This window comes from Oncorhynchus keta, chromosome 35 (genome assembly GCF_023373465.1).
Source record: "Oncorhynchus keta strain PuntledgeMale-10-30-2019 chromosome 35, Oket_V2, whole genome shotgun sequence".
Classification (NCBI taxonomy): Eukaryota; Metazoa; Chordata; class Actinopteri; order Salmoniformes; family Salmonidae; genus Oncorhynchus; species Oncorhynchus keta.
Window position 1 is genome coordinate 79,085,016 of NC_068455.1, and position 17,500 is coordinate 79,102,515.

Consider the following 17,500-nt stretch of genomic DNA (forward strand, 5'->3'; position numbering starts at 1 on the left):
TCCCCCCTCCCTCTCCCCCTCTCTCTCTCCCTCTCCCCCCTCTCTCAGAGTAGGTATCAGGTATAGATTGAGAAAATGGAACCAAGTGGGATACAGTGTAGGAGAAAGGATGAGGGCAGGCGGAGGGGGTGAGTCGAAGGGCGTGGGAGAAAGGATGAGGGCAGGCGGAGGGGGTGATTCGAAGGGCGTGGGAGAAAGGATGAAGGGTGAGAAAATAGGAGGAGATGAGAAAAGGGGGAAAAATGAGGGGGTGAGGTGCTGGAAAGAACTGCTCACTACCAGGGGACACAACAGAGGCATACCAGACCAGGGTGAGGGACGGGGGCGGAACGGGTGAGTAGAGGGGTGAGGGCGGGCTGGCTGTCTGGCGTCTGGGAATGACGAAGGAATAACGTTCCCTGTCTATCCCCCTGCGACATACCCCACATGGAATCCCAGGAAAGTTGGGAAAGTCGAAGCATTTTCTTTAAGATGTGTTTGTCTTATATTAAAAGGACCAGGGAAGGATAGAGAGGGAAGTATAGAGAGGGAAGGATAGAGAGGGAAGGATAGAGAGGGAAGGATAGAGAGGGAAGGATAGAGAGGGAAGGATAGAGAGGGAAGGAGAGAGAGGGAAGGAGAGAGAGGGAAGGAGAGAGGGAAGGATAGAGAGGGAAGGATAGAGAGGGAAGGATAGAGAGGGAAGGAGAGAGAGGGAAGGATAGAGAGGGAAGGAGAGAGAGGGAAGGAGAGAGAGGGAAGGAGAGAGAGGGAAGGATAGAGAGGGAAGGATAGAGAGGGAAGGATAGAGAGGGAAGGATAGAGAGGGCCAGAGGTGAGGTGTGGAAATGTGGCAGGGGTGACCTGTTTATACAGGGGTCCTGGGGTCCTGTGGGGATCAGAGGGGTAATGTAGGAGAGATGACCTGTTTATACAGGGGTCCTGTGGGGATCAGAGGGGTAATGTAGGAGAGATGACCTGTTTATACAGGGGTCCTGTGGGGATCAGAGGGGTAATGTAGGAGAGATGACCTGTTTATACAGGGGTCCTGTGGGGATCAGAGGGGTAATGTAGGAGAGGTGACCTGTTTATACAGGGGTCCTGTGGGGTTCAGATGGGTAATGTAGGAGAGGTGACCTGTTTATACAGGGGTCCTGTGGTCCTGTGGGGTTCAGATGGGTAATGTAGGAGAGGTGACCTGTTTATACAGGGGTCCTGTGGTCCTGTGGGGTTCAGAGGGGTAATGTAGGAGGGGTGACCTGTTTATACAGGGGTCCTTTGGTCCTGTGGGGTTCAGAGGGGTAATGTAAGAGAGGTGACCTGTTTATACAGGGGTCCTGTGGTCCTGTGGGGTTCAGAGGGGTAATGTAGGAGAGGTGACCTGTTTATACAGGGGTCCTGTGGTCCTGTGGGGTTCAGAGGGGTAATGTAGGAGAGGTGACCTGTTTATACAGGGGTCCTGTGGTCCTGTGGGGTTCAGAGGGGTAATGTAGGAGGGGTGACGTGTTTATACAGGGGTCCTGTGGTCCTGTGGGGTTCAGATGGATAATGTAGGAGAGGTGACCTGTTTATACAGGGGTCCTGTGGGGATCAGAGGGGTAATGTAGGAGAGGTGACCTGTTTATAGAGGGGTCCTGGGGTCCTGTGGGGTTCAGATGGGTAATGTAGGAGAGGTGACCTGTTTATACAGGGGTCCTGTGGTCCTGTGGGGTTCAGAGGGGTAATGTAGGAGAGGTGACCTGTTTATACAGGGGTCCTGTGGTCCTGTGGGGTTCAGAGGGGTAATGTAGGAGAGGTGACCTGTTTATACAGGGTCCTGTGGGGTTCAGATGGGTAATGTAGGAGAGGTGACCTGTTTATACAGGGGTCCTGTGGTCCTGTGGGGTTCAGAGGGGTAATGTAGGAGAGGTGACCTGTTTATACAGGGGTCCTGTGGGGTTCAGATGGGTAATGTAGGAGAGGTGACCTGTTTATACAGGGGTCCTGTGGTCCTGTGGGGTTCAGAGGGGTAATGTAGGAGAGGTGACCTGTTTATACAGGGGTCCTGTGGGGTTCAGAGGGGTAATGTAGGAGAGGTGACCTGTTTATACAGGGGTCCTGTGGGGTTCAGATGGGTAATGTAGGAGAGGTGACCTGTTTATACAGGGGTCCTGTGGGGTTCAGATGGGTAATGTAGGAGAGGTGACCTGTTTATACAGGGGTCCTGTGGGGTTCAGATGGATAATGTAGGAGAGGTGACCTGTTTATACAGGGGTCCTGTGGGGTTCAGATGGGTAATGTAGGAGAGGTGACCTGTTTATACAGGGGTCCTGTGGGGTTCAGAGGGGTAATGTAGGAGAGGTGACCTGTTTATACAGGGGTCCTGTGGGGTTCAGAGGGGTAATGTAGGAGAGGTGACCTGTTTATACAGGGGTCCTGTGGGGTTCAGAGGGGTAATGTAGGAGAGGTGACCTGTTTATACAGGGGTCCTGTGGGGATCAGATGGGTAATGTAGGAGAGGTGACCTGTTTATACAGGGGTCCTGTGGGGTTCAGATGGGTAATGTAGGAGGGGTGACCTGTTTATACAGGGGTCCTGTGGGGTTCAGATGGATAATGTAGGAGAGGTGACCTGTTTATACAGGGGTCCTGTGGGGTTCAGAGGGGTAATGTAGGAGAGGTGACCTGTTTATACAGGGGTCCTGTGGGGATCAGATGGGTAATGTAGGAGAGGTGACCTGTTTATACAGGGGTCCTGTGGGGTTCAGATGGGTAATGTAGGAGGGGTGACCTGTTTATACAGGGGTCCTGTGGGGTTCAGATGGGTAATGTAGGAGGTGTGACCTGTTTATACAGGGGTCCTGTGGGGTTCAGAGGGGTAATGTAGGAGAGGTGACCTGTTTATACAGGGGTCTTGTGGGGTTCAGATGGATAATGTAGGAGAGGTGACATGTTTATACAGGGGTCCTGTGGTCTTGTGGGGATCAGCTGGGTAATGTAGGAGAGGTGACCTGTTTATACAGGGGTCCTGTGGGGTTCAGATGGGTAATGTAGGAGAGGTGACCTGTTTATACAGGGGTCCTGTGGTCCTGTGGGGTTCAGAGGGGTAATGTAGGAGAGGTGACCTGTTTATACAGGGGTCCTGTGGGGTTCAGAGGGGTAATGTAGGAGAGGTGACCTGTTTATACAGGGGTCCTGTGGGGTTCAGATGGATAATGTAGGAGAGGTGACCTGTTTATACAGGGGTCCTGTGGGGTTCAGAGGGGTAATGTAGGAGAGGTGACCTGTTTATACAGGGGTCCTGTGGGGTTCAGAGGGGTAATGTAGGAGAGGTGACCTGTTTATACAGGGGTCCTGTGGGGTTCAGATGGATAATGTAGGAGAGGTGACCTGTTTATACAGGGGTCCTGTGGGGTTCAGAGGGGTAATGTAGGAGAGGTGACCTGTTTATACAGGGGTCCTGTGGGGTTCAGATGGGTAATGTAGGAGGTGTGACCTGTTTATACAGGGGTCCTGTGGGGTTCAGAGGGGTAATGTAGGAGAGGTGACCTGTTTATACAGGGGTCCTGTGGGGTTCAGATGGATAATGTAGGAGGGGTGACCTGTTTATACAGGGGTCCTGTGGGGTTCAGAGGGGTAATGTAGGAGAGGTGACCTGTTTATACAGGGGTCCTGTGGGGTTCAGATGGATAATGTAGGAGGGGTGACCTGTTTATACAGGGGTCCTGTGGGGTTCAGAGGGGTAATGTAGGAGAGGTGACCTGTTTATACAGGGGTCCTGTGGGGTTCAGATGGGTAATGTAGGAGGGGTGACCTGTTTATACAGGGGTCCTGTGGGGTTCAGAGGGGTAATGTAGGAGAGGTGACCTGTTTATACAGGGGTCCTGTGGGGTTCAGACGGTAGAACATAGTTCTCACACACACGTTCCTACCTGTAGTGTGTCACATCCCTTCTCCAGGTAGTTTCCACACTTATTCGTCTCTCCGGTCGAAGCATAAAACTTAGACCACCAGTCCATCACTTCCTCCTCCTGATAGGGGACACACAGAGGTCAAAGGTTAGGGGTAAAGGTCAATGGGGTGTGGGTAAGAAAAGGTCAGCCATGAAGTTCAACTTAAAGTCAAGTATTTTTCGTAACATGATTAAATAATGTGTCATATCTTTAAGTCACATCTTCCCCAAACACACGGACATTATACACTTTACAGGACTGGCCTTGTTTAGGAGATTGTTTGAAGAAAATGATTTCTCTCGATTGTTACACCTAGCCCAACTTACCCACTGTAGCAGCTGAGGCCAGCAGAGAAAAGGGCAAAGCAAGAGATCGAAGATATGTCATTAGATTTGTTTTTTAATGTAAAGATGAAAGAAAAGATGAAATCTTAACCAAAGTCCAAAAGTGAATGTTATCATGACACAACAGGTTCAAAGACGTGTTCACATTGGCAACATTGGTTACTAGTTACAGTTGGTTACTAGTTACAGTTGGTTACTAGTTACAGTTGGTTACCGTTGGTTACTAGTTACAGTTGGTTACTAGTTACAGTTGGTTACAGTTGGTTACTAGTTACAGTTGGTTACAGTTGGTTACTAGTTACAGTTGGTTACTAGTTACAGTTGGTTACCGTTGGTTACTAGTTACAGTTGGTTACTAGTTACAGTTGGTTACAGTTGGTTACTAGTTACAGTTGGTTACTAGTTACAGTTGGTTACTAGTTACAGTTGGTTACAGTTGGTTACTAGTTACAGTTGGTTACTAGTTACAGTTGGTTACCGTTGGTTACTAGTTACAGTTGGTTACTAGTTACAGTTGGTTACAGTTGGTTACTAGTTACAGTTGGTTACTAGTTACAGTTGGTTACTAGTTACAGTTGGTTACAGTTGGTTACTAGTTACAGTTGGTTACTAGTTACAGTTGGTTACCGTTGGTTACTAGTTACAGTTGGTTACAGTTGGTTACTAGTTACAGTTGGTTACTAGTTACAGTTGGTTACTAGTTACAGTTGGTTACTAGTTACAGTTGGTTACTAGTTACAGTTGGTTACAGTTGGTTACTAGTTACAGTTGGTTACAGTTGGTTACTAGTTACAGTTGGTTACTAGTTACAGTTGGTTACTAGTTACTGGTTACAGTTGCTGGTTACTAGTTAGAGTTGGTTACTAGTTACAGTTGGTTACAGTTGGTTACTAGTTACAGTTGGTTACTAGTTACAGTTGGTTACTAGTTACAGTTGGTTACAGTTGGTTACTAGTTACAGTTGGTTACTAGTTACAGTTGGTTACTAGTTACAGTTGGTTACAGTTGGTTACTAGTTACAGTTGGTTACTAGTTACAGTTGGTTACTAGTTACTGGTTACAGTTGCTGGTTACTAGTTAGAGTTGGTTACTAGTTAGAGTTGGTTACTAGTTACAGTTGGTTACTATTTACAGTTGGTTACTAGTTAGAGTTGGTTACTAGTTAGAGTTGGTTACTAGTTACAGTTGGTTACTATTTACAGTTGGTTACTAGTTAGAGTTGGTTACTAGTTAGAGTTGGTTACTAGTTACAGTTGGTTACTAGTTACAGTTGGTTACTAGTTACAGTTGGTTACTAGTTAGAGTTGGTTACTAGTTACAGTTGGTTACTAGTTACAGTTGGTTACTAGTTACAGTTGGTTACTAGTTACAGTTGGTTACTAGTTACTGGTTACTAGTTACAGTTGGTTACTAGTTACTGGTTACAGTTACAGTTGGTTACTAGTTACAGTTGGTTACTAGTTACTGGTTACAGTTACAGTTGGTTACTAGTTACTGGTTACAGTTACAGTTGGTTACTAGTTACTGGTTACAGTTACAGTTGGTTACTAGTTACAGTTGGTTACTAGTTACTGGTTACAGTTACAGTTGGTTACTAGTTACAGTTGGTTACTAGTTACTGGTTACAGTTACAGTTGGTTACTAGTTACTGGTTACAGTTACAGTTGGTTACTAGTTACTGGTTACAGTTACAGTTGGTTACTAGTTACTGGTTACAGTTACAGTTGGTTACTAGTTACAGTTGGTTACTAGTTACTGGTTACAGTTACAGTTGGTTACTAGTTACAGTTGGTTACTAGTTACTGGTTACAGTTACAGTTGGTTACTAGTTACAGTTGGTTACTAGTTACTGGTTACAGTTACAGTTGGTTACTAGTTACAGTTGGTTACTAGTTACTGGTTACAGTTACAGTTGGTTACTAGTTACAGTTGGTTACTAGTTACTGGTTACAGTTACCAGGTAATTCAGGTTCTAATTTGGATATATTTCGAGTCGACCACGTGAGAATTGTATGACAGTTTGGAACACAGACACTGGTCTGTGTGTGTTCGACATTTTGTGCAGTAATCATCTCAGTTAAGAGTTTATTTATATTTAGAAATAAACCAAGAGGGAAATGACTGACATGAAGTGACTCTCCATACAGACACTGGTCTGTGTGTTTTGTCAAGAAGACGTTTTCTCACAGTCTGGTTGACGACGTCGTTCCAAGTCTCTGACGTACAGAGAACAAAGACCAGACACTCTCCAGGGACAGATCAGCTTAAAACTGCCCCTCATTCTCTCAAACAAACACACACACACACACCACCATCATCATGTCACTCCACACTCCGCCTGTCTGCCTGCGACCTTCAACCCTGACAGGAACAGAAGGTTCAAACACTCTCATGACGCAATACACACCTTTCCTTTAGTGTGTGTGTGTGTGTGTGTGTGTGTGTGTGTGTGTGTGTGTGTGTGTGTGTGTGTGTGTGTGTGTGTGTGTGTGTGTGTGTGTGTGTGTGTGTGTGTGTGTGTGTGTGTGTGTGTGTGTGGTGGTGACGTGACCTTCAGTGTGATGTAGAACTGATGAGATGGGCTACAATGCACATAGATTGATTTGTGTTGTAACAGTGGTTTTTACAGAGACTTGTCTACTGCTCATGCCCAGTCACTTGGGTGTGTGTGTGTGTGTGTGTGTGTGTGTGTGTGTGTGTGTGTGTGCGTGCGTGCGTGTGTGTGTGTGCGTGTGTGTGTCTCACACACACCCGACCGCAAGGCGCTACAGAGGGTAGTGAGTACACCCCAGTACGTCACTGGGGCCGAGCTCCCTGCCATTCAAAACCTCCAAGCTGAAAGGTTCCATGGAAACATAATCTAATTGGGATTTCTTTAACCTAATATTGCAAATGTACTTACGATGTAAATAATTACACTGAACATAAAAATAAACTGAACATGCAACAATTTCAAATATTTTTCTGAGTTAAGAGTTCACATGAGGAAATCAGTCAATTTGAATAAATACATTAGACCCTAATCTATGGATTTCACATGACAGGGCAGGGGTGCAGGGGACCCAGGTCCAGCCAATCAGAATTAGTTTTTCTCCACAAAAGGGCTTTATTATAGACAGAAATACTCATTTTATTGTCCCCAGCACAAGGTGCACCTGTGTAATGATCATGCTGTTTAATCAGCTTCTTGATATGCCACGACTGTCATGGATTATCTTGGCAAAGGAGAGATGCTCACGAACAGGGAGTGTAAACACATTTGTGCACAGAATTTGAGAGAAATATGCATTCTATTTTTGTGAGAATGGAACATTTCGGGGAATTATTTCTCCCCAGCTCATGAAGCACTTCACATGTTAGATGTATATTTTTTGTTCAGTGCAGATCAAAACACGGGTGAACTGTTGGAATCATAGAAATACATTATTATTATTTTTCTGATACAATGGTTGATGTTGTTTGTTACAGGTTTTGGTTTTTCCATTTAATGTTCTGAGGTTGGACTTTAATCACCTGCAGCACGTTTAACACATTAAAACGTATCGTTTGCTGTCATCTCGTTAGTCAGGACTGTGTTACACCTGTTCTGTCTTGTCCACCTCGTTAGCAGGAAGGTGTTGCACCTGTGCTGGCCCAGGTGCTAATTAAGAGCGGCTGGCCCAGGTGCAAATTAAGAGCAGCTGGCCCAGGTGCAAATTAAGAGAGGCTGGCCCAGGTGCTAATTAAGAGCGGCTGGCCCAGGTGCTAATTAAGAGCGGCTGGCCCAGGTGCTAATTAAGAGCGGCTGGCCCAGGTGCTAATTAAGAGCGGCTGGCCCAGGTGCTAATTAAGAGCGGCTGGCCCAGGTGCTAATTAAGAGCGGCTGGCCCAGGTGCTAATTAAGAGCGGCTGGCCCAGGTGCTAATTAAGAGCGGCTGGCCCAGGTGCTAATTAAGAGCGGCTGACCCAGGTGCTAATTAAGAGCGGCTGGCCCAGGTGCTAATTAAGAGCGGCTGACCCAGGTGCTAATTAAGAGCGGCTGGCCGAGGTGCTAATTAAGAGCGGCTGGCCCAGGTGCTAATTAAGAGTGGCTGGCCCAGGTGCTAATTAAGAGCGGCTGACCCAGGTGCTAATTAAGAGCGGCTGGCCCAGGTGCTAATTAAGAGCGGCTGGCCCAGGTGCTAATTAAGAGCGGCTGGCCCAGGTGCTAATTAAGAGCGGCTGGCCCAGGTGCTAATTAAGAGCGGCTGGCCCAGGTGCTAATTAAGAGCGGCTGACCCAGGTGCTAATTAAGAGCGGCTGGCCCAGGTGCTAATTAAGAGCGGCTGGCCCAGGTGCTAATTAAGAGCGGCTGGCCCAGGTGCTAATTAAGAGCGGCTGGCCCAGGTGCTAATTAAGAGCGGCTGGCCCAGGTGCTAATTAAGAGCGGCTGGCCCAGGTGCTAATTAAGAGCGGCTGACCCAGGTGCTAATTAAGAGCGGCTGGCCCAGGTGCTAATTAAGAGCGGCTGGCCCAGGTGCTAATTAAGAGCGGCTGACCCAGGTGCTAATTAAGAGCGGCTGGCCCAGGTGCTAATTAAGAGCGGCTGGCCCAGGTGCTAATTAAGAGCGGCTGGCCCAGGTGCTAATTAAGAGCGGCTAATTAAGCATTCCTTTATCTGATCTTGACCTGTTTTCGTTTTGCTCAATGTTTTGTTTTGTTTCCTGTCTTTACGTTTGATGTGGGTTTTTCTTTTGTTTTCCTCTTAGTGGACGCACACGGTGGGCGTCTTTTAGGTCACAGTTGTTGTTGCTAGGCAACTTTCAGTGGACACACCCACATGAGTGACATTACCTCCATCAGAACCCTCTCCTAAAACCCCACCTGTTTAGTTTTGGTTGCAGTCAGTGACTCTGTTAGTTCCCCCCATTTTGTTTGAGAGACTATTATTTGGTTTTCTTGCTGGGGAAACATAACAGTTGTTTTGCATGACAGGGTAGGAACCAAAGTGTTTATCAGCGTTTCCCGTGGAACCCTCATTGCATTTGAATGTTACATTCATGGTGTTTGCACACAATATATCTCAGGTATTTGTTTTCATTTTATACAGTAATGATTGCACATCTTTATCAAGGCAGTCAATAATTATGGACCTGACTGAGATCCCCCCACAAAAAATAATAATAAATAAAAATAAGTGACAAGAAAAGACGAGTGGGAGGAAGGAAAGAAAGTTGAATTTAGTTCTACAAGTATTGGAGTCTTGCTTCACTGAGAATCCAGAACGTTGACCAACATTCCTCCTCACTCTAAACCACACACTGGTGCAGAGTTCACTCTCCTTAAGATGTAACAGTTTTAGGATATCATGTTTAAAGGCCTGGATAAAACCCATCTAGCTGGTAGTGAAGGGAGAATATCTGAGGAGAGACAGAGAGTCTGGATTAAAGGCCTGGGTAAAACCCATCTAGCTGGTAGTGAAGGGAGAATATCTGAGGAGAGACAGAGTCTAGATTAAAGGCCTGGGTAAAACCCATCTAGCTGGTAGTGAAGGGAGAATATCTGAGGAGAGACAGAGTCTAGATTAAAGGCCTGGGTAAAACCCATCTAGCTGGTAGTGAAGGGAGAATATCTGAGGAGAGACAGAGTCTAGATTAAAGGCCTGGGTAAAACCCATCTAGCTGGTAGTGAAGGGAGAATATCTGAGGAGAGACAGTCAGGATTAAGTTGTTCCCTAAACAGTGATCTAAGGCCCGTTTTGTGGTGTTGTCTTGGTTACGGTTAGGTCAGCGAGAGTCATCTGACCCTGGGTCTGTGAACGTGATTTGAGAATGCCTGAAATTGTAATTTTATTATTGAATTTGAATTCAAGTAGTAAACAGGATGCAGAAATGTAATTCGAATTTGAAGTAAAGGCAAAATAATTGAAGTTCAATTAAATTCAAATTCCTTCTATTCCATATTAGGTATCATGTAAACAAATATACATCTATAAAACATGTCGCTACATACGTATTGTCGCTACATACGTACTCTTAAAACCTGTTGGGACTCTAGGGGCAGTATTTTCATTTTTGGAAAAAAAACGTTCCCGTTTGAAACGGGATATTTTGTCAGGACAAGATGCTCGAATATGCATATAATTGATAGCTTTGGATAGAAAACACTCTGACGTTTCCAAAACTGTAAAGATATTGTCTTTGAGTATAACAGAACCAATGTTGCAGGCGAAAGCTTGAGAAAAATCCAATCCGGAATTACCCCAGGTTTTGCAAGCGCTGCGTTCCAATGAGTCCATATTAAAATGTGAATGTGCTATGAACCAGCTTACGCTTTCTACATAATCCCCAAGGTGTCTACAGCATTGTGACGTAGTTTTACGCATTTATGTTGAAGAATAGCCGTAGGTGGCCACATTGCGTAAGTGGTCACATGGTGGCTCCGAGAGAGATTCTCGCCTAAAAATACAGAGGTAGCCATTACTCCAATCGGTCCTAATGAAAAACGAATTGTCCCGACGGATATATTATCGAATAGATATTAGAAAAACACCTTGAGGATTGATTATAAACAACATTTGCCATGTTTCTGTCGATATTATGGAGCTAATTTTGAATATTCTTTGCCGTTTCGTGACTGCAATTTCCGGGCGATTTCTCAGCCAAACGTGAAGAACAAACGGAGCTATTTCGCCTACAAAAATAATGTTTTGGGAAAAAATTCACTTCGGCTATCTACCTGGGAGTCTTGTGAGTGAAAACATCCGAAGTTCATCAAAGGTAAACGATTTAATTTGATTGCTTTTCTGATTTGTGACAAGGTTGCCTGCTGCTAGCAGGGCATAATGCTATGCTAGGCTATCGATAAACTTACACAAATGCTTGTCTAGCTTTGGCTGTAAAGCATATTTTGAAAATCTGAGATGACAGGGTGATTAACAAAAGGCTAAGCTGTGTCTCAATATATTTCATTTGTTATTTTCATGAATAGGACTATTTTCTAGGGATATTTATGTCCGTTGCGTTATGCTAATTATTGTCAGGCGATGATTACACTCCTGCATGCGGGATGGGGAACATCAACAAAAACCTGTATGCAAATATTCTAAATTATTATATTTTTTACGAATCGCTTACATTTTGTTCAATATGGAGAAAATGCTACATTTGACAGAATTAGTTTAACCCTCAAGTTGACCCCGGGGGTCTTCAAAAAGACACCAAACAAATGAAATGGTTGGTGGAAATATAATGATCTATTCTAAGCACTAAAAAAGGTTAAAATAATGCATGAACATGGTTTGCAGAGAAAAGTTCAATATTATTTAGTATTTAGGGAGACTTCAATTCAACTCTCTGGAATTTATTTGAATTGCACTGGATCCAATTCAGATTGTACATCTTGTGGGGTAATTCTATTCAGATGGTACATCTTGTGGGGTAATTCAATTCAGATTGTACATATTGTGGGGTAATTCTATTCAGATGGTACATCTTGTGGGGTAATTCAATTCAGATTGTATATCTTGTGGGTAATTCAATTCAGATTGTATATCTTGTGGGTAATTCAATTCAGATTGTATATCTTGTGGGTAATTCAATTCAGATTGTATATCTTGTGGGTAATTCAATTCAGATTGTATATCTTGTGGGTAATTCAATTCAGATTGTATATCTTGTGGGTAATTCAATTCAGATTGTATATCTTGTGGGTAATTCAATTCAGATTGTATATCTTGTGGGTAATTCAATTCAAATTGCAACTCATAACTTGGATAGAAGTCAATTCCAAAATTGTGAATTGAGGCCAACCCTGCTGTAGACTGATCCAAGGTCAGTTTTAAGGGAGTTGTCCCCACCTCTTTCAATGGTTTAGGGGGAGTGGAAACTAATCCTAGATCAATATAATCCCAGCCCCCCCACCCCCCCCCTCCCCAACACACACACACCTTTGTGAAGAGGGCACGGCAATGCCTATTCCACCTCAGGAGGCTGAAAACATGTGCCGCCATTGAGAGGATCTTGATTGGCTGCATCACCGCTTGCTATGGCAACTGTAGCAAAGTGAGGCTACTTTGAAGAATCTCAAATATAAAATATATTTTGTATTTGTTTAGCACATTGTTTTGGTTACTACATGATTCCATTTGTGTTATTTCATAGTTTTGATGTCTTCACTATTATTCTACAATGTAGAGAATAGTACCAACAAAGATTTCTGAAAAACCCTTGAATGAGAAGGTGTGTCCAAACGTCCCAACAAACACCCTCACACACAGTCACACTGACACCCCAACAAACACCCTCACACACAGTCACACTGACACCCCAACAAACACCCTCACACACAGTCACACTGACAGTCATCTAAGGCAGTTTCTGTTCATATGAAATACTACGCAACTTGTTGCCATTGTGAACACACAGTCAACAAGTTGTTTCATACCTTGTGAAAGGAGGATTTCAGAGGTTGAAAACATGCATTTAGTTGTCAATAAGAATCACATGATCAATTAACAGCCACAGCGAAGGACTTTTCATGACGACACACAAGAACCATACTTATTCTGTCCCAATAGGAATATGCACAAGACAATACGTAGTTAAGTGATTTATTGAGAGAGAGGAAACAGTTCTGAGAGAAGATGAGAGGAGACGAAGAGAGGGATAGACAGAAGAAGAAGAGAGAAGAAGAGAAGGCTAGAGAGAAGAAGAGGAGAGAAGAAGAGAGGGATAGACAGAAGAAGAAGAGAGAAGAAGAGAGGGATAGAGAGAAGAAGAGGAGAGAAGAAGAGAGGGATAGAGAGAAGAAGAGAAGAAGAGAGGGATAGAGAGAAGAAGAGAAGAAGAGAGGGATAGAGAGAAGAAGAGGAGAGAAGAAGAGAGGGATAGAGAGAAGAAGAGGAGAGAAGAAGAGAGGGATAGAGAGAAGAAGAGGAGAGAAGAAGAGAGGGCTAGAGAGAAGAAGAGGAGAGAAGAAGAGAGGGATGGAGAGAGGGAGAGAGGGAAGAAGAGAGGAATGGAGAAGGGGCGAGAGAAGAAGAGAGAGAGAGGGGGATGGAGAGAGTGATAGGGATGGAGAGAGGGATATAGATGGATGCAGAGAGGGATGAGAGAAGACGAGTGGGGTAGAGAGGGATAGAGATAGATGGAGAGAGGGGTAGAGATGGATGGAGAGAGGGATGAGAGGGGGATAGATATGGATGGAGAGAGTGATGAGAGAGGGATAGGGATGGAGAGAGGGATATAGATGGATGCAGAGAGGGATGAGAGAAGACGAGCGGGATAGAGAGGGATGGAGAGGGATGGAGAGAGGGATGGAGAGAAGAACAGAGGGATAGAGAGAAGAAGAGAGAAGAGAAGATAGAGAGAAGAAGATGAGAGAAGAAGAGAGGGATAGAGAGAAAGAGGAGAGAAGAAGAGAGGGATAGAGAGAAGAAGAGGAGAGAAGAAGAGAGGGCTAGAGAGAAGAAGAGGAGAGAAGAAGAGAGGGATGGAGAGAGGGAGAGAGGGAAGAAGAGAGGAATGGAGAAGGGGCGAGAGAAGAAGAGAGAGATAGAGGGGGATGGAGAGAGTGATGAGAGAGGGATGAGAGGGGGATAGATATGGATGGAGAGAGTGATGAGAGAGGGATAGGGATGGAGAGAGGGATATAGATGGATGCAGAGAGGGATGAGAGAAGACGAGCGGGATAGAGAGGGATGGAGAGAGGGATGGAGAGAAGAACAGAGGGATAGAGAGAAGAAGAGGAGAGAAGAAGAGAGGGATGGAGAGAGGGATAGAGAGGGATGGAGAGGGATGGAGAGAAGAACAGAGGGATAGAGAGGGATGGAGAGGGATGGAGAGGGATGGAGAGAAGAACAGAGGGATAGAGAGAAGAACAGAGGGTAGAGAGGGATGGAGAGGAGAGGAATAGAGAGGGATAGAGAGAAGACGCGCGGGATAGAGAGGGATGGAGAGAGGGATGGAGAGAAGAACAGAGGGATGGAGAGGAGAAGATAGGGGTAGAGAGGGATAGAGAGAAGAAGATAGGGGTAGAGAGGGATGGAGAGGGGTAGAGAGGGATGGAGAGGGGTAGAGAGGGATGGAGAGGGGTAGAGAGGGGTAGAGAGGGATGGAGAGGGATGAGAGAAGAAGAGAGGGGTAGAGAGAAGAAGAGAGGGGTAGAGAGGGATGGAGAGGAGAGGAATAGAGAGGGATAGAGAGAAGAAGAAAGGGGTAGAGAGGGATGGAGAGGGGTAGAGAGGGATGGAGAGGGGTACAGAGGGGTAGAGAGAAGAAGAGAGGGGTAGAGAGAAGAAGAGAGGGGTAGAGAGGGATGGAGAGGGGTAGAGAGAAGAAGAGAGGGGTAGAGAGGGATGGAGAGGGGTAGAGAGAAGAAGAGAGGGGTAGGGAGGGATGGAGAGGGGTAGAGAGAAGAAGAAAGGGGTAGAGAGGGGTAGAGAGTGGTAGAGAGGGATGGAGAGGGGTAGAGAGAAGAAGAGAGGGGTAGAGAGGGGTAGAGAGTGGTAGAGAGGGGTAGAGAGGGGTAGAGAGGGATGGAGAGTGGTAGAGAGGGGTAGAGAGGGGTAGAGAGGGGTAGAGAGGGATGGAGAGGGGTAGAGAGGGGTAGAGAGGGGTAGAGAGGGATGGAGAGGGGTAGAGAGAAGAAGAGAGGGGTAGAGAGGGGTAGAGAGGGGTAGAGAGGGGTAGGGAGGGGTAGAGAGGGATGGAGAGGGGTAGAGAGAAGAAGAGAGGGGTAGAGAGGGGTAGAGAGAAGAAGAGAGGGGTAGAGAGGGGTAGAGAGGGGTAGAGAGGGATGGAGAGGGGTAGAGAGGGGTAGAGAGGGGTAGAGAGTGGTAGAGAGGGGTAGAGAGGGGAAGAGAGGGGTAGAGAGGGGTAGAGAGGGGTAGAGAGGGGTAGAGAGGGGTAGAGAGGGATGGAGAGGGGTAGAGAGAAGAAGAGAGGGGTAGAGAGGGGTAGAGAGAAGAAGAGAGGGGTAGAGAGGGGTAGAGAGGGGTGGAGAGGGGTAGAGAGGGGTAGAGAGGGGTAGAGAGTGGTAGAGAGGGGTAGAGAGGGGTAGAGAGGGGTAGAGAGGGGTAGAGAGGGGTAGAGAGGGGTAGAGAGGGGTAGAGAGGGGTAGAGAGTGGTAGAGAGGGGTAGAGAAAAGAAGCTCATACGTACATGTTGGCTGGAGGAGCCAGAGATGTTAATAATTGCAGAACTGGTTCCGTCTGTAAACTACAACAAGAACCACAACCACAACACAACCACACAAACTAGTGTCAGCACTAAGCAGGTTAGGATTAGACCACAGCATTCACCTTTGACGACAAGTAAAACAGAATTTATCAAAAGTTTGCTTGCACTGTATACTGTATTCTTACAAGGCAAATTAATCTATAGTATTCACATACATTTAGACCACACACACACTCAGAATAGAATAGAAATTCAATGATCACAGTCATTCTTCAAAGAGAAACACCCAAAACACGTCTGCATTAAATACAGGATCGTAATCGGACAGACAAAGACATTTTACGGTGTAAACATTGATAACATTGACAGAGAGGCTGATGGGAGTTCCTTGAGGTACATGAGGACAACAGCAGACGGAGAAACATGACGCCACGATTAAAATATGACACATTAATAATGTTAATAATAATTAATAAATGGTTTTAGCATGGAAAGTGTTTAAATGACGCAGGTGTGAAGATGAGAACATCGGGAATGAAATCAGGGCATTGCTAGTTTTGTTGTCCAGCGCATTTTGGGTGTAATCATGGAATTATGACGTAGTGTTGTTGTTGGCTTCTTACAAACAAAACACACAAAGAGCCAAACAGTCAAATTACACCCTCACACCCCCCTCAAGCCCTCACACCCCCTCAAGCCCTCACACCCCCTCAAGCCCTCACACCCCCTCAAGCCCTCACACCCCGCTCAAGCCCTCACACCCCCTCAAGCCCTCACACCCCCTCAAGCCTTCACACCCCCTCAAACCCTCACACCCCCTCAAGCCCTCACACTCCCTCAAGCACTCACACCCCTCTCAAGCCCTCACACCCCCTCAAGCCCTCACACCCCGCTCAAGCCCTCACACCCCTCAAACCCTCACACCCCCTCAAGCCCTCACACTCCCCTCAAGCACTCACACCCTCTCAAGCCCTCACACCCCCTCAAGCCCTCACACCCCGCTCAAGCCCTCACACCCCCTCAAACCCTCACACCCCCTCAAGCCTTCACACCCCCTCAAGCCCTCACACCCCGCTCAAGCCCTCACACCCCCTCAAGCCCTCACACCCCCTCAAGCCTTCACACCCCCTCAAACCCTCACACCCCCTCAAGCCTTCACACCCCCTCAAACCCTCACACCCCCTCAAGCCCTCACACCCCTCAAGCACTCACACCCCTCTCAAGCCATCACACCCCCTCAAGCCCTCACATCCCCCTCAAGCCCTCACACCCCCTCAAAAGCCCTCACACCCCCTCAAGCCCTCACACCCTCATCAAGCCCTCACACCCCCTCAAGCCCTCACACCCCCCTCAAGCCCTCACACCCCTCAAGCCCTCACACCCCCTCAAGCCCTCACACCCCCTCAAGCCCTCACACCCTCAAGCCCTGACACCCTCAAGCCCTCACACCTCCCTCAAGCTCTCACACCTCCCTCAAGCCCTCACACCCTCAAGCCCTCACCCTCAAGCCCTGACACCCTCAAGCCCTCACACCCTCAAGCCCTGACACCCTCAAGCCCTCACGCCCCCTCAAGCTCCCCTCAAGCCCTCACACCCCCTCAAGCCCTCACACCCCCTCAAGCCCTCACACCCCCTCAAGCTCTGACACCCTCACGCCCCCTCAAGCCCTCACACCCCTTCAAGCCTTCACACCCCCTCAAGCCCTCACACCCCCTCAAGCCCTCACACCCCCTCAAGCCCTCACACCCTCACGCGTCACGCCCCTCACCCTCAAACCCTCACGCCCTCAAGCCCTCACACCCCCTCAAGCCCTCAAACTATCACACCCTCATTCCCTCACGCTCCTCTCAAACCCTCACACCCCCCTCAAGCCCTCACTCCCCCCTCAAGCCCTCACTCCCTCACACCCTCAAGCCCTCACACCCTCAACAAGCACTCGAAACAACCCTATCACCCTCCCAGGTTGCCTCAGTATACTAATATAATAATAATATACTCCACCATCCATTCTCCCAACTCTCCATTAGTCTGTAAGACACTTTGTCTAGTGTGAGAGACTCTACCCACTGTGTAGAGACTCCACCCACTGTAGAGAGACTCCACCCACT

The 17,500-nt window shown here is 46.8% G+C and overlaps 1 protein-coding gene across 5 annotated transcripts in view; it reads right to left on the reverse strand.

Annotated features, from left to right (window-relative positions):
• The window catches only part of dysf (dysferlin, limb girdle muscular dystrophy 2B (autosomal recessive)), a 352,696-nt gene that overhangs the window by 120,998 nt on the left and 214,198 nt on the right, over positions 1-17,500 (reverse strand). For all 5 annotated transcript variants that reach the window (XM_052497966.1, XM_052497965.1, XM_052497963.1 and 2 more), the window contains one exon: positions 3,890-3,988. In XM_052497966.1, coding sequence (XP_052353926.1) covers positions 3,890-3,988 — 99 coding nt within the window. The remainder of the gene's footprint in view (positions 1-3,889; positions 3,989-17,500) is intronic.